The sequence below is a fragment of the Melozone crissalis genome, unplaced genomic scaffold (genome assembly GCF_028551555.1).
Source record: "Melozone crissalis strain CALT ecotype California unplaced genomic scaffold, PUWL_Pcris_2 ptg000139l_1, whole genome shotgun sequence".
NCBI lineage: Eukaryota > Metazoa > Chordata > Aves > Passeriformes > Passerellidae > Melozone > Melozone crissalis.
Genome location: NW_026535912.1, coordinates 6188030 through 6210333, shown reverse-complemented (window position 1 = coordinate 6210333; position 22304 = coordinate 6188030). Strand labels below are relative to the sequence as shown.

Below are 22304 nucleotides of genomic sequence, written 5' to 3'. Positions count from 1 at the left end.
TTGCTCAGAAAGTCTCCTCTTGCCCAGCTCCTGTGGCCTGAGACTTCAGCTCCTTCAGCTCCTGGTGCTGAGCTGCTCATGCTGAACGAGACGAATCGGAGAGAAGAGCACAGTCCATGCAATTCCTTCTGGGACACGGAGAGGGGAGGCTGTGCAAACAGGAGCATTGTTTGCTGTGGCCTCCTCTCTGCCCTTCACATCTTTCAGCGCTTTGAACCAGCCAAGAGCTTTCTCCAAGAGTGCAATGGAGCAGCTGTTCCTGCTCCCAGGCCTGGCTCTCTCCAGTCTCAGCCCTTGCCTGGTTCTGTCCCTCTTGCTGTGCCCTCTGTTCCCCCAGGGCTCGCTGGCTGCTGCCAAAGACTGTGGCACTGGCACAGATCCAGTGCTCCAGAGCCTCCTTTCTGTGCCCTTGGAGCTGCCTGGGTACAGCAGCCTTTTCCATCTGGAAGCTCCCCATGGACAGGGAGTGCCCAGCTCTGTTCCTTGCAAAGCCTCCAGGAGCCCAGGGCTGCCATCTCCAGTCCCTGCTGGCACTGGGGGCTCCCAGGTGCCTCAGGCTGCTGTGACACCGCTGCACACGGGAGGGAATAGGGGCAGGGGCTGTGCTCAAAGTCAGCTCCATGTGCTGCTGCTGCTGCTGCTGCTGCTGCTGCTGCTGCTGCTGGTGCTGCTGCTGTGGGGTCATTTGTGCACCCCCAGGCCAGAGGGATCAAATCCTGCCAGTCTCTTCCAGCCCTGGCTGATCAGAGTTTGGGCCTTGGAGCCTCAGGTGGCAAAAGGCAGCTGCTGCTGGTCCCTCTGTGTGCCTGTGTTCAGCAGTGCTGCTCCATCAGTCTGTGCCCAGCAACGGGGAAAAGCCTCAGCCCTGCAGGGCCAGGAGCTGCCGGGCTCTGCCTGAGCAGCTCAGCCAGCAGAAAGGGAGCTGCTCCACACAGGAACCAGGAGCAAAGGACATTTCTTCTGTAGGACATGTTTTCTATTTAGAAGGAAAAAAAGGAAAAAGGAAAAAACTAGGTAAATTGTAAAAGATAAGAATAAAATCCAAGTGTTAGTGAAAAAACATAACACAATGTTAGTGAAAAAAACAAAACATAAAGGCAAAGACACATTCTTTGCATTAAGAGGTAAATGATCTTTTCAAAAGAGAACTCAGTTCTTTACATTGTAAATGTGCTGATGGCATGGATCCATCTTACTGACCTCAGCAGCCTCTTAAAAGATTTTGGGCTTTGTTCCCAACACTGGTATTTGAAATTGTGCTCGAAGCAAGAGGAAATTGCTTTGTGCCCTTCCAGCTCCAAGCAGGACTGGGAATGGAAACTCTGTCAAACCCCAAATCCTTTAGAAGATCACCTTCCTTCTCACCCTGCAAATGAGCTGCACATTCCTGTTGTAACTGCCAGGAGTTTCTTAGAGACACGAACTCCCACTGACAGCTTTTTGCTCTGGTTTGGCAGTGCAGAAGGGCAATTCTCCATCCATCAGCTCCAGACTGCAGTACCTCAGGAACACGGCCCACTCGCCAGCTTTGGCCCACTCGTGGCACTTCTAGAGGAGGAAGAAAGTGCAATTGCACAATTCCAGCCAATCAAGAAGGAAGAACGGGACACACAAAACACCCTGTACAGATCCAGGCGTTCAGCTGGGACTGTGGAGAATTTGGGTCCTTGCCAGTTGCATGTGTGTCCCCAGCTGCAATCTCTGGGCCTGCAGCAGAGTCTCACTCACCTGCCAAAGCAGAAAGCTCAGGCACTGTGCTCGCAATGGGCTGGTCTGATGCAGAGCTGTCAGAGCAATGTGAGGGCAGAGCCAGCCCAGCTGGGCCCAGGGCTGAGCCCAGCAGAGCCCTGGCAGAGCCCAGAGCAGCCTCAGCACCCGCAGAGCCCGGCTGCAAGGAGAGAAAGCAGAAAGTGCCCATCAGCTGAGGGCTCCTGTGCCCTTGTGCCAAGGCCTGCGGTGCCCAGGCCATGCTGGCTGCACCCAGAGCTGTGCCCAGAGCTGCCCATCCCTGCTGCCAAAGGCACAGAGCAGGAGGGCAGCACATGTGCCCAGCCTGCAGCCAGCCACGGCACATCCAGCCCTCAGCAGCTGCCCGGAGCAGGATACTCCTGTGCTCGCTGCCATCTCCCAAAAGCTCTGATCCCACCCTGCCAAGCACACAGGGAACCCACCTCACACCACCCATGGCTGGAAGAAAAGCTGCTCCCAAACCATGGCCTCAGCCTTCTCCAGGGGCACGGCCCATCCACACCACAGCTGCTCCCAAGCACTTCCCCATCCACACTGGACCACCTGGAACGCTTCCTCTGGAATAACAAACAACACATTATTGAAAAGAGTTTAGAGACAAAATGGGAAAACAAGAAAATTGGTAAAAAGTCTTATCTCTGTCAGGGTCTTGAGGAAGGCCCAACCCCTGCATGCCAGGGAAAAACCCAGCCATGGCTGTGGGAAACCCACACTTTCTCTCTTCCCCTCTGCACTGCCCCCCAAAATCACGGTGACCCCAAAGCAAACAAGGGCAGTGGAGCAGCCCAAGCCCTTCCTTGCCTGCACAGCAAAGCAGCTCTGCACAGGTTCTGGAGTCCCACCTCTGCTCCCACCATGGGGCTTTGTTTGTGTCGGGCTGGCTGCCCCAGCCCCAGCCCAGGGCACAGTGGGTGCTGGGGGCTGTTGGCAGGGCCAGGAGCCCAATCCCATTTCGTACCCACCCCAGCCCATGCCCCACCCTGCCAAAAGCAGCTGGGCAGCCACTGAAGAATGAGTTGCATCTGCCCCAGCAAAGGGGGAGCCTTTGGTTCCTCGCCACGCTGGGGTATGCCCAGATCTGGCAGAATTTCCCGGGTGGGACTCATCTGCAAATTCCCTGTGGAGTTTGGCTTTGAAGAAGGTGCCAGAATCAAAGTGCACCACCTTCAGCCTCCAGTGGCCACGCTGAGGAAGAGCTTGTCATCCTTGATGTCTTGTCTCCAGCAGCAGCAGCAGCAGCAGCAGCAGCATCCCCACCCGGTACAGCTTCTCCAGGGGCTCCTTCTCCTTCCCTGGGGGCAGACCAGACTCTCAGGGCTCTGCCCAGGGCCCCAGCTTTCAGGGAACCAGGACAAGCAAAACCAGCTGGGATGGCGGCCACCAGTGCTGGGCAGAGCAGCTCAGCTCCAGCACAAGGGCTGTGTGTTCCCATCCCATGACCCCGGTGCAGTGACACAGGCAGCACAAAAAGCTCTGGGTTCCTTTGCTTCTCATTGCCAAGGCATATGTGGAGCAGGAACTTACCAGGGCCCTGGATCAAAGTGTGCCTGTGGCTCTCCCCCTTCTTTTATGGCAGAGGAATATCCCACATCCAAGGATCACAGAACAGGTCTTCCAGTGTGGGTCTGTCCAAGGAGTTCACGGATAAACACCACCTGATCAGGTCTTTGCACTCTGGGAAGAGAAAGCAGAAACTGTCGGTCAGCCAGAGAAGGCTCCTGTCTGCTTTGCCCCACTATTCCCACGCCCAGGCCATGCTGGATGTGCTCAGAGCTGGGCCTAAACTTTCCCATCAATTCCCTGTTTTGGAGGAGAGCAGGACATGTGCCACCTCCTCAGCAGCTGCCAGAGCAGGATGCCCACTAGCCCGCTGCTGGCTCCCAGCACTGGGATTCCCCCCATGCCCAGAGAAGAGGATCCACCTTGAGAGAGCCCTTGTGGCAGTGGGAGCTGGCCCCAGCTGAGGTTCTGGCCCCTTCTGAAAGGGTGCTCCCCGCAGACCATCTGATGCAGTAGGATGCCCAGGGACCAGACTGTTGCTGCCTCGCCATGGTACCAGCCAAAGTCGTTCCATTCCGGGGGGCTGTAGGACAGTGTTCCTATGGAATACAGATGGAGTTCATCAGGGGGATGCTGCTGCTCCCAGAGCCTGGCCCCAGCATCCCTGGGTGTGCGGGGGCTGCATCAGGGGCACACAGCGTGACCACTGCCCTCTCGCCAGCATCTGGGACTTGTGCACAAAGTTAGGGTTGGAAAAGAAGCCTCTGGTGTTGGAAGAGGGCAGCCCTGGCTAGGCCTGACCATGACATGCAAAGGAAAAACCCACTCCATGCTGGGGAAAAAACATGCCCTTATCCTCCCTGCCTGCATTTCCCCAAAAATAATATGAAGCCAAGGGAAACAGGGCGAGTGAAGCAGCCCAAGCCCTTCCTGTCATCTGCATACCAAAGTGGCTGGGGCAAAGGTTCCGCCCTCCCTCTCTGCTACCCCAACCCACGGGGCTTTTGGTTGGGCTGGCTGCCCCGGCCCAGCCCTAGTCCTGGGCAGAGTGGCTGGCAAAGGCTGCCAGCAGGGCTGGAAGATGGCTGCCCACCCAGCCCTGCTCTAAAGCAACCCAGCTGAAGATTCAGTGTCCTGACTGGCAGCAAAAGGGAGAATCCCCACTGCCACAGCCAGCTTGGGCTGGGAGATGTTGGGCCATGAGATGTCAGCAGCGGGAGCACAGCCCTCTGCAGGCTCACCTGCAAAGTGAGTGTAGACTGTGTCCTGCAGGTAGGTGCCACAGCCAAAGTCAATGAGTTTGGCCTGCCCGGTGTCCAGGTCAACCAGGATGTTCTCTGGTTTGATGTCGCGGTGCAGGACCCCACAGCTGGTGCAGTGCCGCACGGCCTCCAGCACCTGGCGGAACAGCTCCCGTGCCACCTCCTCAGGCAGGAACCGCCGTGCCCGAATGAAACGATGCAGGTCCTGACACTGCTCTGGCCGCTCCAGCACCATCACGATGCAGTTGGGGAGCTCGAGCCACTCCAGCAGCTGGACCACACCGGGGAAGCCAGTGGACACCCTGGCCAGCAGAACAATCTCCAGCGGGGCACTGGTGCCGTCGGGCTGCGGGAGGAGCACGATGCCGTCAGTGGGGCCGGTGCCGTGCCAGGCCTGGGGAAGCCCTCAGCCAGGCCGGGATGCTCTGCGCCCTGCGCTGGCCCCACGCCCGCTCTCTCTCGGGGCGTCCTGGTGGCTCCCACCGTGCCGGGCGCCGGCTCATCCCCGGCCGGCAGCCCCGGCTGCTGGCCCCGCTCACTCACCAGCTCGCCCCAGTGCCGGACGCGGTTCCGTGGCACCCTTTTGATGGCCACCTGCAAGCCAAGGGCAGCAGCGGGGTGAGCTCGCCGCCCGCACTGCCAGCCCCATCCTCCGCCCTCCGCCCTCCTCCTCCTCCTCCATCCCCTCCTCCTGCGCCCGCCGCCGGCCCCGCCGCTCACCGGGGCGCCGTCCGAGAGCCGCGTGGCCGCGAAGACTCTGCCGAATCCGCCGCGCCCCAGCAGCGATCCCAGCCTGTACCGCTCCTGCAGGGCCTCCTGCGCCGTCCCTGCGGGCGGGACGCGGCTGTCAGCGCTCGGCCCGGGGCCAGCAACGGCCCCCGAGCGCTCCTCACCCGCCCCGGGCCGGCCATGCCCAGGCGTTCCATCTTCGGAACGCGGCACGGGAGGCTCGGGGCTGGCGGCCGCGCTGCCGAGCGGCGGAGCTCGGGCCGGGGAAGCCGCAGGGGAGGCGGCGGGAGCGGCCGCGCCGCCTGTGTCCTCCGCGGGCCGCGGGAGGAGCCGGGGCCGGGGCCGGGGCCGGGGGCGGGGCCGGGGGCGGGGCTGGGGCTGGGGCCGGGGCCGGGGTCGGGACTTGACCCTGCGTCGGGTCCGGGGCCGGGCTCGGGCCAGGCGGAGGCAAAGGGCGGCGATGCCGCCCCGGCCCCAGGCACTGATGCCCGCCCAGCAGCGCCACCGCCAGTACAGCCTGAGCCGGGCGGAGGCGAGACCGCGGCGGGACGGCCGGGGCCGGGCACGGGGCAGCCCCGCCCGGGGCCGGGGGCGGGCCGGGGCCATGGCCGAGCCCGGCAGGGGAGAGGGAGGCGGGGAGAGGAGAGGGACGCTGGGCAAGGGACCCCGAGAGTAGGGTGCCCAACAGCGGGAAAGGGAGAGAAAGAGAGAGAGAGAGAGAGAGAGAAAGACTATTCAAAATTATCTGTTTTGCTGCTGCTGCCGCTACTGCTGCCGCCGCTGCTGCTGCCGCCGCTGCTGCCGCTGCTGCAACTGAAGCACCGGGGCCGTTCGTCCCCGTGTCTGTTCCCCATTCGCCCCACGAGCCCCACGTTCGAGCCCCGCGCGCCCCGGGGACAGCCCCTCCGTCTGCCCAAACACGGGAACTTTGCAGCCTTGAGCCCAGATGCAGAGCCCTGACTCCTGCACACTGGCACAGCGATCCCCTCGCTTGCTGCTGAGCATTGTCCTTGCTGAGGGTCAGACACTGCCGGGCCACCTTCCCTTGGGGTAGGATTCCTACCTGACCCAAACACTGCACTTACACCTCCAGTGTTGCTTTCCTGTGTGGAAAGGAAAACTGTGTGTAGCTCATGGGATTTTAGAGTGTCTAAAACTTGCCAAGTCACAGATTTTAGAGGTGAGGTGCATTTGGAATGAATGGGATGGAGAAGCAGTGCAACATGGAAAAGAGGAGCATAGAAATAAATAGAGGAAAACATCTTGGATTGTTTCTTTCATTTTCATTTCCCTTCTGGAAAGCTGTTTCAGTTTTCCAGGAATCATCTGCTGTCTGCTCTTCTCAAGAATCTCTCATGGAGAACAAGGTTGAGCCTCTGTCACAAGATTTGCCACCAGCTGCAGCTTCTCTTAGCTTTCCACAGTGTACAGTGTGTGCAGCAGGACTTCTGCAGCAAAGCAGGACAAATGTTAGGAGAACTTTACATGTCCGTTCTTTTCCTGCTGGGCTGGGGAGTTGTGCCACTGGTGAAGTTTTCATTGTGACTGTTTGTGCTGGTTTCAGGCAAATTTTGGAAGGAAACCTCCAAAAGGGGTCAGTCTAGAAAGCAAGTTCCAGTGGCCCCTCCCCCTACTAGCTGAGGAAAAGACTTCCCTCCAGAGCGGGTTTAAACAATTCCAAGAAAAAGGAAAGTCACAGTCCGAGGAACTTCTCTGCCCCAGCTAGCTAAAACCAAATTGCTAGACCTGGGCTGTGAAGGCATCAGGAAATTTCCAAGTCTGGGCACTGGCGGTCCCAGCAAACACCAGATCTGGATGATGCTGATGCCAGAACCTGGAAATATCCAAAGTTTGGCTTTCTGTGCCAGCAAATCCCTGGACTTGGGCTGTGCCAGCACCAGGAAGTTTTCAGATCTGGGTGCTGGCGCTGCCAGCAAACACTAGATCTGGGTGGTGTCATTGCCAGTGACAGAAATCTGCCAGATTTGGGCTCTGCTGGCACCGGGAAATTTCCAAATCTGGGCACTGGTGCAGCAAACACAAGATGTGGGTGGTGCCAGACCCAGTAGCAGGAAGCTGCCACAGGTTTTAGCTTTCTGTGCCAGCAAATTGCTGGACATGGGTGGTGCTGGAACAGGGAAATTTCCAGATCGGGGCACTGGCAGTGCCAGCAAACACCAGTGAAACCTTCTGGTCCTCGTCCGGACCGTTGGCCAGTGGTTTCCCTGAGAACCAGCTCTGGCCACTTTACAGACAGAGACTGCTTTCACCTGGTTGTGTGGAAACAGAACTTTACTGAAGGCAAACACAACAAACAGGATGGCGTGCACAGTACAGAGAGCGAAGCAGAAAAAAGCCTGGGTCCAGGATCTAGCAGGGATATTTATACATTTATTTATGGGGAGGGGTTAAGGTGGGATCTGAGGGAAGGATCCAAGAGGAAGGAATGATTAAGAATATTACAATTTTGGGGCAAAAAGTAACCAATGGTAGCAAAGAGAACTCAGAACTTTCTAGTAACAATCTGCATACCTGAACAAGAGGATTATGGGCGGGAGCTCCTGCTCACCCTAAAGAGGGTTTTCCCAAAGCCTTAAGCCGAGGTCTCCTTCTTTTAAACCAACCCAAACACAGCAGATCTGGGTGCTGCCAAGTTTGGGCTTTCTTTGCCAGAAAATTGCTGCCTTTGGGTTTTGCTGGCATCAGGAAATTGCCAGATGTGGGCACTGGCAGTGCCAGTGCACACCAGATCTGGGTGGGGAATGTGCTGGCACCGGGAAATTGCCAAATGCGAACCTTCTCTGCCAGCAAATTGCTGGAATTATGCTGTGCAGGCATCTGAAAAATTCCGGATCTGGGCACTGGCGGTGTCAGCAAACATGAGATTGGGTTGCTTTAAATCCCTTTTAAATCCAGGAATTTGCTTGATTTAGGCTTTCTTTGCCAGCAATTTGCTGGAATTGGGCTGTGCCAGCACCAGGAAATTGCCATGTTTGGACACTGGCAGTGCTGGAAAACACCAGATCTGGGTGGTGCCGGCCCCAGGTATTTTCCAGGTTTTGTATTTCTGTGCCAGCAAATTGCTGCACTTGGGCTTTGCAAGCACTGGGAAATTTCTGCATCTGGGCAATGGCAGTTCCGGGCAACACCAGTTTGTGAGAGCTGAAATGAGGGATGTGGGACTCCAGGCGGCTCTTCAAAGTGCAGTTTATTGTATCCAAGGTGATACAGCAGTCCAGAGTCATGGGTGACAGAGCTGTGCTACAGCTGTCAGCTCCAGCTGCAGGCCTGGAGACCCTTAGTTTAGGTTACAAATGCATTATATACTTTTCTTTGCTGAGCATCTTCACACAATAGAACCAATCTATACATTAATTTTTACCTATAGCCAATCATAGCTACTATCATTACCATATTCATGTTACTATTCTCCAATCACTAAAAGTTAGTACATTACAGTTTAAGCTAAAAGTTGTTTTCCAGTTTTCTTGCAGTGGAAAATTCTGAGACCTTTTTTCTACTTGCAAAATTTGCTGACTTGTTTGCCTGTGCTATCTTTCTGCTTGGTAAAATCTTCTTGTTTGAGGTGGGCTTATCCTTTGCTCTAAGTCAGAAAAACCCCTTCTAACTAACACTTTACCTTCTTAGCTATCCAAAAAGACTGGCTCATCAATTCTTTTCTTTTATATCAAAACTTGCTTTCATTTATATTCGTCTTCAGACATTACATTCAAAAATCTTTCAGCCAAGCATACACATCTGTGAGACTTTCTTGTCAAACTGCATCCCTGTATAGTGGTCAAGTGCTTGAGGCCAGGAGCACCTGGACAATGGGGACAGTTCTTTCCTATAGGAAGGAAATCACAGAACTCCAGGGTTTTGAAAGCACATGAGAAGCAGTCCCCAGAGGCCAAGGCAAGCCAGACCTGTCTGTCCTTGCAGCTTTTGTCTGAAAGCAACCCTTGGATATATGGGGAGTTTTGGGGTGGAATTCCATTTCAGCCATGGGTTCCTGGACAGGAATGACAGTTCTCCATAGAGGGGCAAGGGCCCCTCACAGCTGCTCATGGTCCCTTACAGCCCCACATGGCTCCTCACAGCCCCTCACGGCCCCTCACAACCCCTTGTGAGATGCAAAGCTGTGTTTCGTGTCAGGTACAAACAGGCAATGTGTGTACTTGTGAATGAGAAATGTGTGGATACCGACAATGGGATAGTTGTGAATTCTAGTAATAACTGAGGAAAATAAAGCATGGAAAAAGACTTTTGAACCTATCTTTTGTTTGCAAATTAACCCTAGTTGATTTAGGAGCATTTGAATTAAAGTGTTATAGATGTTGCTTTTTGCGTGCATTTAATCCATAAAGAGTTCTGCAATAATAACCTTTTGAAGTATAATTTTAGAATATTACTTGTATTATTGAAACTGTAGCTTTGGAATATATATAAAGGAAATATGCTTATCTCATGCCTTATTGAAGCAGAGAAAAACAGCTTGAAAAAGGAAGATGAACATCACCTCAAGGGTTTATGGTTTCGACCAAAGGGACGCTGGACATCACTGTTATGAGATTTAGAGTCTCTGCAATTAAAAGGTGGACACACATCTGGGGAGCTGGACTCCACCAGATGGAATTAGTCTTTCTTCTTTTGGAAACTGGACCGTCACCATCTGGGAATTCTCCTTTGAGATACATCCTGAGAAATTAAAATCACAATAGTTTTTAGAATTGTGATGTAATAATTTGGAATAAAAATTGCTGATGAGTAAAAGATTGGAAATAGAAACTGCTGAAAAAAACTGATGGGTACCCCTGTAAATACCTGTAACCATCAATTATCGGTGTGCAGTTGGAGGGAAAACTTCCCCCACTGTACCTGGCACTGTATTGCTCATACTTTACCATATTAAATAATAAATTGATTGCTGCTTGAATATTGGACTAGTCAAGCTTTTGATTCATAACACCCTCACGGCCCCTCACAGCCCCTCACGGCCCCTCACAGACCCAGTCCCGGGGCCCCTCCCAGAGGAGGGGTCGGGCCCTGCTTGTTCGCCTTTCATTTCAGTCCCTTCATTACAGCAACAAGAAAAGAAAGCTGAAATGGAGCGTTTCCCCAGCATTTCCCTCGGGGTTAACTGCGGGCTGAAGCTCTGTGCTGGCGCTGGCCCCAGCGCCACCATCCCTGCAGCCGCCAGGCCTTTGCTGTCCCCCCGTGTCCGTTCCCTGTCCCCGAGTCCCGCCTGGCTCTGGCAGCAGCAGCAGCCGCAGCGCAGGGGGCGCCGGCCCGGCCCAGCCGGGGCTCCCGGCCAGGAGCAGCAGCAGCGCCGGCCCCTTCCCGCCTGCTCCTGCCTCGGCTCCCAAGGGCTTTTAAGAGCTCAATTCTGGAGCAGAGCAGCCAGCACCCACACACAGCCCTGACTGCTCAGGGCCCACCTGTGCTGCCCTGAGCCAGCCCTCAGAGGAAGAAAGGATCTGGCTCCAGCGCTGTTTTCAAGGCTCTTTTACTCACCCTGAGCTGACAGCAGGAGGCTGCTGGTGCCTTTGCCTTGGGAATTCCAGATCACGGTTGCTCTTGGCCCTCTTCTGCTTGCCACCTGAATTTTATCAGTACAACTGCACTTGCCTCTTTCAATCACTGCTGCCCACTGTGCTTTTGTGATGGTGAACTCAGTGTTTTTGTCACAGGCATCATGATTAGCAGAGACTGAAATGCTCACAAGTCCTTGAGCACCAAGTCGAGGGGAATGAAAGCATCACAGACCACTTTTGCAGCACTCAAACACAGCCCTGCTGCTGGTGCTGTTGAAATAGAATCAACCTACAGAGACCATCACAGAAATTGCCTCTGGAGTGGCAAATCAAATGAAAAAATCCACCAGGAGAACGAAAATACTGAAGTTGGCTGCCTTCATTGCTTCCTCGGAGCAGCAGAAAATGGAGATGCCCAGAGGTATCTTGCACTGCTGCTGATCCCAGTTGGAGCCCTGCCCTCTGCAGAGTCCCAGCGGGAACCTGAGCCCAGCCCGGGGAGCTCCCAGAGTGTCCTGGAGATTCTTTCTGCATTCGATCAGGCTTGCATTCCCCAGCAAGTCCCCAACAAAACCTCCTGTTTTCTTGGGTTAGAACAGGCACAATGAAAAACTCAGCAATGGCACAACTGTCCAGCCCACAAGGAAAAGAAAGGACAAGTTGTCAAGGAATCCAAACATTTGTCTTGCTTTGCTGCAGAAGTCGTGCTGCTCACGGTGTGGAAAGTCAAGAGAAGCTGCAGTTGGTGGCACATCTTGTGACAGAAGCTGCACCTCGTTCTCCAGGAAAGGTTCTTGAAAAGGGCAGACAGGAGCGTGGAGAAGATTCCTGGGGAAGTGAAACAGCTTTCCACAGGTGAAATGAAAATGGAAAGTGTTATGTTTGTCCAATTATCTCATCATAAAAAAACCCAATAATATTAAAAGTAATAGCAATTTTAATTGAATAGTTAAAATAAAAAAAAATTAAAATTTGATACAATATAATTTGATAAAAATAAGAGATAATTTGGTTCCAATAATAGCGCATAAGCAAACGATAACCGCGGGGTACGGAGGGCAGAGTTCTGGGACTCTTGCTACCTCACGTACAAGCTTGCCAAGTGAAAATCACCCCATATATGTCATGTGTCAATACCATCTCTTCTCATTTTCGGTTCATCATATCTCTATCTCCGCCCTCATTACCACCCTTATCACGCATGCGCCACCACTCGGTTTGGTGTTCACACAAGTCTTTGGGGGTCGTTTTGAATGAAGACCTCTCCTCTTCCTCTTTGTCTTTTAATTCACCTTTGGGTTACACATGCGCATCAAGCCAGTACAATGTAAGCCAAGACTAACGTATCACTGCATCTACATATCAAGGCAATAAATCCCATATAATTAGCATTTTCTGGTACCCAACCAGGTTCTTGGTAATTTTTAGCAACTGTATCTTCAGCTCATTTCCTGTGGTCCTTGAGAACATCTGCTGGGGGGCGGGGGAGTGGAGCCCCTCCTCTCCCTCTCTTCTTTGGCATTTAACTATTTTATTATTCTCAAATAATAATTACTGTATCATTATTGATTACTGTTTCAATCTTTATCAGCACAAATCATACCTATTTATCACAAATCTCTCATTTCTCTTTTTGATCATTATGATTCATGCTGCATTTAAAAAGCTGTGCCCTGATGTCTTTTATATTTTTCAGAATTTTGGTTTTCTTGTTGTCTCTTTTCAGCTTCAAACTTTTCTAGCATTTCTATTACTGCTTCTAGTCTTTCACACTTTCAAGTTTAGTTAGCATGTCCTGGTCTATTTCAATCTTTTTAAGTCCTTTTTGTCTTTAACAGGGGTCGATTTAGCTTTTAATACCATTATAGATCTTGGTTTTACTTTTTCTGCTGATTCTGAATCTAGAGACATTGTTGAAATTTGCATCTTTTGAATCACTGAGTGAATTAGCCTAATAAAATACAAAATCATACAAGGCAGAAACATAAGTCCTAGAATTGAGCATAACAACATGAACTCTAACAGTTTCCTCCAAACACTTCTAAAGAGGTTACCCCACCAATCAGTTTTCAAGATTGAATTCCACTTTTGTACCGGCACATGAGCTACTCTTTTAATCTTTTTTGCAAGTTCTGTGATAGCTTCTCCATAATTATTAATTTCTACATAGCACTCAGATTCATTAAAACTCCTACAAACTCCTCCTTCTTTTGCTAACAGATAGTCTGGGGTGATCCTGTTTTGGTACACAAACACCCACATTCGTGTATATTGCCTGGCCAACATTTTTAAAGCATCGGAGGTGCGATTTGAGACCACCTCTACTACTGCTTGGAGCCTTATTAATCGATTCAACAGATAAACTGGGGTCCTATATCTCCATGACCCATCCTGAGCTCATGTTGCTGGGTCATAATATGCTATAATTCGTTCTGAAGGCTATTTGTCCTCCCCCCAGTTTTGATTCCCTCCTGCTGTTGGAAAATTTAAATTCAAATCTCCTTTATTCCACTGCATGGTTTCATACAGTGGAGTTCCTAGCACATTGCTCCTAGACCTCAGTAAAACAAAGAAGGAGGGTTGTATTACTCCCAAAGTACAAGTTCCTCCCCATTTTTGAGATAACTCACTGTATGCTCGTTGCCCACAAATTTAATATATCCCATCTGGGGCTTTCCATTTCTTATCAGTTTTCTCAGGTTGTTCCCAATAAGACCTCAGGCTGTTGATGGACTGGTAGGGGTTAGCTCCAGGACTTCTGTACCAGCATAAATTAGTCTGTTAATCTTATTCACAATTTATTTCTTTTATTGGTCCCCAATATCCGATGGGGTTTTCAGGTCGCCAAATTTTTGAATGATTATCCATATTAACCACCAACGTGGATTGACAAGGAGTATGCCCTACTATTTTATTAAATTTCCTTCCTTCTCAAGTTATACAAATGGTTCCAATTACTTGATGGCTTAAAATCCATCCTTCAGGTCTCTTCAATGTTCCAGAAATTTGGGTGTGGTTCTACTTTAAAAATTGCTCTGGAGCTAAGCTCTCACTTTTCTACGGCCATCTTTTAGCCATTTTTTAGACTTCTACAAATCTCACATTTGGATAATTCCAATTCTGTAGCAATCCTTTGCATCAATCCTACAAACCGATTCTTATTCAAGGCTGGCAAATTCCAATCTTTGTAGTACTGTTTTAGCTGTTTATATAATTTAGCTAATTCTGTTGACTCTTTTCTCTTGTTCTTTCTTCTATTCCCCTTTGTTTCTTTTTTTTTCTTTTATTTTCTTTTTCAATTTTTCTTTTAGTGCCCGGCCTCCTATTCTTATACTTGGATCATCTTTATTATGATTTCTTTCAAAACAAAAAAACCTTTCATATTGAGGGCCAATCTGATTACTAGGGGGATAAGGAGCTCGTCCATTATATCCCAACTTTTTTTCTACTCAATACATCTTTCCTTCCTTAATACAAACATCTATAACACTGCTGCGATTGTAGCAGGCAGAACTAGCATATGGGTGTGTTACAAACACAGATTCCACCTTGTCCTTAATCCACACAGGTTGATTACAATAGTCACAAATGTTGAAATTGCTGGGACTTGGTTTTTGCCTTGTTTGCTTTTTCATTGCTGAAACTCTGTCCAGTGTGGCTTTCTGGCTTTGGCCAACTGCCCAGGGTACCAGAATGATCACAGTGAAAATAATCCTCAGGAAATCTACCATTTTACCTTTCTCAAGGCCCCTTGGGTTGCAGCCAAGGGCCGAGATGCCAGTCTTCTCGGTAGCAAAGGTAATATCCCGGCATCTAGTCACCGGTGCTTTTAGTATTTTTGGTACCCATAGCCCCACAGAGTTTGCTTGTCTCTTTTTAAATGCCGTTTCCCAGTTCTAGCTGGTTAAGAAGCAATAATTAAAACAAAAAGAACAGGGAAAAGATTAGGCCAGAATACCATAAACCTGTATTTTCCAAAATTTCAGGGATGTGCCAGCTACAAGAAGATTTTTCTAATTATTTTGTGCTTCAGGGGCGGGGAATGCATTAAGTCACCATCTCCAATAGGCACACTCGCGGCGCCAATGTGCCCCTGGAATGCGCCTATGATGTGGTGTATAGACTTCTTCTCCGCCACAACTATCAATTTTGAGACACTGGTCTATAATATTATAAGTTGCTCGTTCTCTTATTTGTGCTATAGCAAATATAGCAAGAACCAATTGATCTAAGTTTTCTATTAATCTAATTGCTGCTGGAAGGGTCTCATCTCCCAGTCTCAAAGGTATCTCAAAAAAAATTATTAACAATACATTCTATAGTTAGCGGGCTAAATACATAACCATAGCAAAGCAAGCAAATAAATTGTCTCTTCTTTTCTTCTCTCTTACTTTCCACCATGAGTTAAAGCAAAGTGTGCAAACAATACATATTCAGGGATGACACTTTAAACCATGTTTACTGCATTCCCAATGTTTTACTTGTCTCTGCTCTCTTTCAACAACAGCTGTTATCAATCGCAGTTTCTGGAATTGCAGTTCTGTAATCAATTCTAATAATGTTGCTGGTGCATGACCCTGAAGGAGATCTTCAATCTTTTTAGGCCGTTCCCACTGGTTCAGAAAGTCTTTTATTCTTTTTCCACCGGCGTTCTTCTGCCTCTGAGCTCAAGGGAATTGCGGTTAGCAGCCATCCAGGATGCCTAGTTCATTCTTAATAAATCAGGGTTAATATAAATCAACTTAAATCCCACCATATTATCACATTCTTGGAATTTCATGTTCCAACAATATTTTAGCTACAGTTTGAACTGTAGCCCGAGCTGCTGGAAATGCTTTAACCCACTGAGTTAATTCATCTATTATAACTAACAAATATTTCCACCGACCCACTTTAGGCAATTCTATAAAATCAACCTAGATCTTTTCAAATAGCTTGTAGGCTGTTTTGCATCCTCCAGAGGGAGGGGTTTTTAACACTTTCGTTTTTACTTTTTGACAGGTGAGACACCTCTGGGTAATTTGCTTTCCAATTTCAAATATCCTTATACACCCATAAAATTTTAAAAAGTGATCACAAAAGGCTCTTGTTCCCCAGTGTGTCCGTCTATGCAAGTTATCTAAGATCTAATGTGCCACTGGTTTTGGCATCATAATCCTGCCATCAGGAAAAACTCACTTTCCCTCCTTAAATGTTGCTCCTAATTTCTTTATAGTTGCCAGTTCTGCTAGTGGAAGGGAAAGTGTCTCCTGCTGAATTTCTAGTTTTTGTAAGATCATTATTTCAGTATCTCTTTTTCTTAAGGTCACTCTTTTTGCTTCTTCATTAGCCAAATTATTTCTCTGACCCTAATATCCCTCCCTCTCTGGTGTTCCTTTACATGAACTACTGCTATTTTCTTTGAGCCTTTTAAAGCTTCAAGTATCTGAATTATCAATTCCCCGTGTACTAACCCTTTCCCTTGAGTGTTTATAAGTCCCCTTTCTTTCCAAATTTTTCTAAAAGTATGTACTACACTAAAAGCATATTTGGAGTCTGTAAAAATAGTCCCTTCTTGCCCTTTTAGTATTAATAATGCACAGAGTAATGCATACAATTCACAGGCTTGTGCTGACCAGGAGGGACTAAGGGGACCAGACTCCTTTACCCTCAACTTTTTCCCACTACACCTGAATGCCAACCCGTGTCATTAATTTCTAGATTATCTTCTTCAGTTAAAGAATAAATTTTAAGTTTTCCTTCACAGGGTTTTATCTGTAAATTTAAGGCTATTATTAGATCTCTGCCTAACAAATTATTCTCGGCCTCTGATATCAACAATAAATCATTTACTCCAAATTTATCATCTGTTTTAATTTGCACTCCTTTTATTACAGGAACAGGGAAAGCTTCTCTCGTAATTCCGATTACTGAAACTCGCTCACGACTTATCTCACATCCCTGGGGTAAATTTGTCACTGTCGACTGAGAAACTCCTATATTTACTAAAAATATAACTTATCAAGGGCTCTTCTGGTGGCGTTTCTGTCGCCTTCATTAAACAGAGCCCCTGACCTCCCGGAAAAGTTTCCTCATCATGCTGTTTCTTCCTGCAACTTTTTTTGTAGGTGCTCCTTTTTATAATAGTAAAAACAGGTGGGTCCTGCACCCCTCAAGGCAGGGCAAGAATTTTGTAAGTGCCCATTCTTGTGGCGGGAAAAAACACACAGGTCCTGTGTTCTTAAAAATAGATCCTGACATCTGCAGTTTGTTTTTCCCTGCGGATTTTTTTTCTTTTTTTTCTTTTTTTCTGTATTCAAAGCTGCCTGCATTTCTCTAACTGCCACCACCAAAATTCTGGCATCTGCTTTCTGCTTTTCCTCATCTCTGTTCACACACACCCTTTGTGCTTCTCTCAGTAACTCCTGAAGTCCCCTGTCCTGCCAGTGTTCTAATTTTTCCAGCTTCTTCCTGATGCCGCCCCTCAGGACTCCAAAAGGCAGCATACTTACTCTCTTCCTGATTAACAGGGACTTTTGAACTCACATACATATTTAGAGCCTGGCAAATCCAATCCTCAAATGATCTGAACTTGGGCCAATATAAATTATCTTTCCGGATCATTTCTTTTGTCCATTTAAACATGTAATACTTAACTATTTTCTGTTTACTTTTTCTCCTTTGGGATTCTCATTCATCCCAAAACCGTATCATCATCCCCAGTGGGCTGTCCTGAGGAATGCCCCCCCCCGAGAACCCCCCTCACGGTTCCCAGATACCTCAAACCACTGCGAATTTTTCCTACAATTCGCAGCCCCTGGGTCAAGGAACTTTTTCCCTGACCCATTTCTGGCAGCAACAAACTAAGAAATTCCCGGTACCAGGAGAGTCTTAGTTTCCCACACTCACCTCATGACTCAACTTCCTCACTTACTACTCTGCCACACTGCCTTTTTAATCTACCTGTTCCACTCCTATCTCTCCCTCTGCAATCTACTTGTTCCACTCCTATCTCTTCCTCTTTCTCAATCTATTAGCCCCGTCCTCTCACCATCTAATCACATACTAAATTGCCTGCTACCAACCCATCCAAAGAAATTGAACCTCTTCATTCACTCTCTCAGTCTCCCCACTGAGTCAATCCCTCCTGCCCAAGGACCTTCCCACAGGTGCCTGGACCAGGGATCCCCTCCTTCCCCCTGGGTCAAACCCTCCCGGGGTCCCCACTCATTCACTTTTCTTTCATTTCCCTCCTTTCCCGGCCGGCCTCCTCTCGGACAGCACGAAAACGCGGTACTGGGAGGTCCCACTCACTTCGGGGGTCCGGGACTGCCCAGCCCCCATCTCAGACACTCCACACACACTCACACATGCATACAGCCGCCCCCCGACCCAAAACCTCATGATACTCACAGCCTCCTTTTCTCACAAGGGTCTTCATGCACAAAGCAGTTTTCTATGGGTACTCTCTCTCCTACAAGCCGGCACTCTGATGGGAGCCTTTCTTGCGCGCTCTTAAAAACTGATTTGCTTATGCATTATTGTAAAAAAGACCCTCTTTTCCCAAGGGAGAGTGGTCTAGCCTTGGGACCACTTAAAAGTCTGGTGGGGAGCTCCTTCCCAGAAGCTATCCACCTCCCTGGATTTAAAAGAGTCCCGGGTATCGGCACCAAAATTGTTACGTTTGCTCAATTATCCCATCATAAAAAAGCCAAAAAGTATTAAAAGTAGTAACAATTTTAATTCAATAGTTAAAATAAAAAAAATTAAAATTTGATACAATATAATTTGATAAAAATAAGAGATAATTTGGTTCCAATAATAGCGCATAAGCAAACGATAACCGCGGGGTACGGAGGGCAGAGTTCTGGGACTCTTGCCACCTCACGTACAAGCTTGCCAAATGAAAATCACCCCTTATATGTCATGTGTCAATACCATCTCTTCTCATTTTCGGTTCATCGTATCTCTATTTCCGCCCTCATTACCACCCTTATCACGCATGCGCCACCACTCGGTTTGGTGTTCACACAAGTCTTTGGGGGTCCTTTTGGATGAAGACCTCTCCTCTTCCTCTTTGTCTTTTAATTCACCTTTGGGTTACACATGCGCATCAAGCCAGTACAATGTAAGCCAAGACTAACGTATCACTGCATCTACATATCAAGGCAATAAATCCCATATAATTAGCATTTTCTGGTACCCAACCAGGTTCTTGGTAATTTTTAGCAACTGTATCTTCAGCTTCTTTCCTGTGGTCCTTGAGAACACCTGCTGGGAAGGGGGGGGGGGGGGGGGGGGAGGTGTAGTAAACCCCTCAGCTTTAGCCAGGGCCCCTTGGAGAATAGAATGCTGACACAGCAGCAAAGAAGTTTCCTGTCTCCAGGGACATCCGCCTTGTACCTTATCCCTATAGCCATGTAAGGCAATATGTTGTTAACCCTACTATTGGTCACTTATGGTCACTCTAACACCTTTGCCATTGGTCAGGATTGATTCCAGGCCAAGGGTATAAAAGTAGCATACTGTACCCCTACTAACTCGGAAGAAGAAGAGCTGAGACCCTTCATGGACCCTCCAATAAAGCCATACACGTGGAACAGCCGGCGTCTTCTTCTCTCTCTACTGTCTGCTGGAGCCTTAGGCCAAGGGAAAAGCTACCTAGCAAGCAATGCTGAAATCACAAGAGCTGCCTAATCACTAAGAGCTGAATATTCCCTGCTTGCTAGGGCTGTCCTGCGGCCTTGGTCTGAGAGCGAGCTGGCTTCTGGCACCCAGTCCCCTTGGAGACTGAGCTCTGGAGCTGTAATAGCTTGCCTAGGATAAGACCAAGCAAGGCTCATTTCGGGGGGGGTGGAGCCCCTCCTCTCCCTCTCCTCCTTGGCATCACAACTTTTAACTATTTTATTATTCTCAAATAATAATTACTGTTATCATTATTGATTACTGTTTCAATCTTTATCAGCACAAATCATACCTATTTATCACAGTAATATATCTTGCTAATTCTGCACTTGGAGGAATTACTCAGGTCTGCAGTCTTTATTACACACCCTGTTCTAAAAGACTTTTATACTATTTTCCCTCTCTCTGTGTTTTCACACTTGTTCAACAAGGTTTTCTTTCTAAGAATATTAATCACAATATCCCAAAGGATTAAAAAATGCTTAGGTATTTTTTCCCTAAGTATTTACTAAAGAAAATTAATAATAAAAACCCTGTATGCATGCTGGATGTAAAATACAAAAAGAAATAAACTTGAAAGTTCTCCCAAAAACCTTAGGAAAAAAAACCCCATGTATTCTATAAAACCCAGAGCATTCATCTACAGTATACAAAAATGGGCATGTTCTAGAAGAGAAAATTTGTGCAACGGTTCTGCACAGAATTCTATGCTTTCAAGCTTTTTGCCCTTCAGGGGCAGTGCCATTCTCTGAACTGTAATGCTCTGAGCATGTTCTGCTCACCATGGCAGCTTTCTGCTTTGCCCTGGTACAGATCATGCTCCTAGCAAAGGGGGAGTGCAGCCACCACAACTCGCAGCACCTTCCCACACAGCAAGAACCTGAAGGAGAGAGATGGCTTTCACCAGCTGCTGCGGGTTCTAATAGTGCCACCTCTCAGCTGCCGAAAGCCTGAATTTCTGTGTTGCACTGTGTTAGTTTCCTGAGTCAAATGTTCTGTTATATAGTGGTACGTACAAGTGTTCCCCGAGTTATTACAGTTAGCTTCTCCCCTATGTTATGCCCTCCTACCCAAGTGTCCCTCGAGGAATCCCCTCCCTCCTCACCAGATTTTTCCCTGTCTGTCAAGACAACCCAGCCCCTTTGCCCCATCCATCAGCCCAAACCCTACCCTTTGTTCCAGAAAGTTCCCTGTCCCTCACCCTAAGATCCAATCCCTATCCCAACGCTCTCTCCTCCCCTTGTTCTGATTTGTTGTAGCCCTCAAAACCGCACCCCAAGAGTCGCTTATTGGTTACTGTATGGTGTCCACTCCCTGTTTTGAAAGATTTTAAAAATCCGGTCACAGGGATGTTGGGGGTTTTTGCAACATCTGTTCCCTTTGGGAATTCTTGCCTGCACGACCTTCCCCCCGCCTCTCCTGATGAATTTGCTGCACTTAATGCCGCAGAAGAGCCTCCTCTGCTTCCTTCACTCGGTCCTCCAGGGATCTCTACTGCTCGGCATTTGGCCTAGAGGTTCTGGCTCAGGCAAAACCCCAACCTAGCCAATTCCCCCCTCTTGCTGTTGTCCCTGGAGCATCACAGAGCTAGCCAGGGCTGCGGAGGGCAGTGACAGTGACCCATGGCCTGGCATGTCACAGCCCCCAGAGCCACACCTGCCAGGCCACAAGCCCCAGCCCTGGTGCCCACTGCCGGCCTCAGGGGCTCCTGGGCACCCTCACCCTGAGTGCAAAGGCAGCCTCAGGAGCCCCCAGGGCGCTCTGGATCCAGGCTGCAGACACCCTAAAGCCAGCACTGAAAGGGACATGGATGGGGACTGCAGCTGGATCTTGCAGTGCTCACTGCTCCTGACTACTCTCTAAGTGAACCCAAACCTCATTGGCAGCACCTTGAGCACATTGACCCTGCTCGCCCATCCTGGAACGTGGTGTTCCCACATCCTGCACCAGCCCTTTGCAGGGAGTGACCAGCTCCCAGCTGCTCTGCTACCCTGGCCTTACTTTCTGTTTGCCAGCAATGAACTTAACGGATACACTCCTGAGAAACCTAGCACAACATTTGCTTCTCAGGAGCTCTTTGGCAAAAAGACTCCACTAATCCCTAGTTTTTGCACAGAGAAGGAGGTCCTGACAAAGCATGAGGCACAGGCAGGGCTCTGGCATATGAATTCCTGAGCGGCAGGATTCCACCCATTGTTGTTCTAGCTACTTTGTTGATATTTTAGAGCCAGTTCTGGACAAGGGCTGCTGCTGACAGGATAGGAAAACGTGGAGAAAAAAAGGTGCAGGAGACAACAACAACAAAAAAAAAAACCAAGGGGGAAAACCCTTAGAAATACAGAGCACAACAGAAGTCCTTGGAGATGGTTCAATAGAAAATGCCACCAGCAGTGAGCAGAGCCCGAGGTTGCTCACTGCCACCCCAGGGGCTCCTCAGTCCCCTGCTGGTTTGTGTCTGATGCAGCCCTGCCTGGAGAGGGCTCCAGGCTCTGGTGTTCCCAGCTTGCTCCAGGCTACATTCTTGGCAGCACTGAAAGAAGAGGTGAAACAAAGAGCCATTTTCTGTCCTGCCTGCAAACTCTTCTCCTTCGGTGCCACTGCCAGAGATCATCCCTCTGTCAGCTTGGCACTGTGCCTGCTGCATCCTCGTCCTTGTCCCTTGCATCAGCTCCTGCACATCATCAGCACTCGCTGTCCCACATCATGAACAGAGAGAGCTGTGTCAGAAGAGCAAGGAGTGCATTTTCTTGGCCTTTCTAACAGACACAAGAAGCATGAGTCCAAATAACTTTGTTGTTTGTTCCTGCCCTCCTTTTTGATAACTCTTTTCTGCTTTAATGCAAAAGCCTCTTTTCCTACATGGATG

General features: G+C 49.2%; 1 protein-coding gene across 1 annotated transcript in view; it reads right to left on the bottom strand.

The window, feature by feature from the left end:
* Nucleotides 1–3735: 3735 nt before the first annotated feature.
* The window catches only part of LOC128948613 (serine/threonine-protein kinase pim-1-like), a gene marked incomplete at its 3' end in the record, with an annotated part of 44643 nt that continues 26074 nt past the window's right edge, over nucleotides 3736–22304 (bottom strand). Inside the window, exons 2-5 of the mRNA XM_054293385.1 lie at nucleotides 5232–5312; nucleotides 5055–5105; nucleotides 4491–4857; nucleotides 3736–3848 (exon numbers count right to left, since the gene is read on the bottom strand). Of these exons, the coding sequence (XP_054149360.1) occupies nucleotides 3736–3848; nucleotides 4491–4857; nucleotides 5055–5105; nucleotides 5232–5312 (612 nt within the window). The remainder of the gene's footprint in view (nucleotides 3849–4490; nucleotides 4858–5054; nucleotides 5106–5231; nucleotides 5313–22304) is intronic.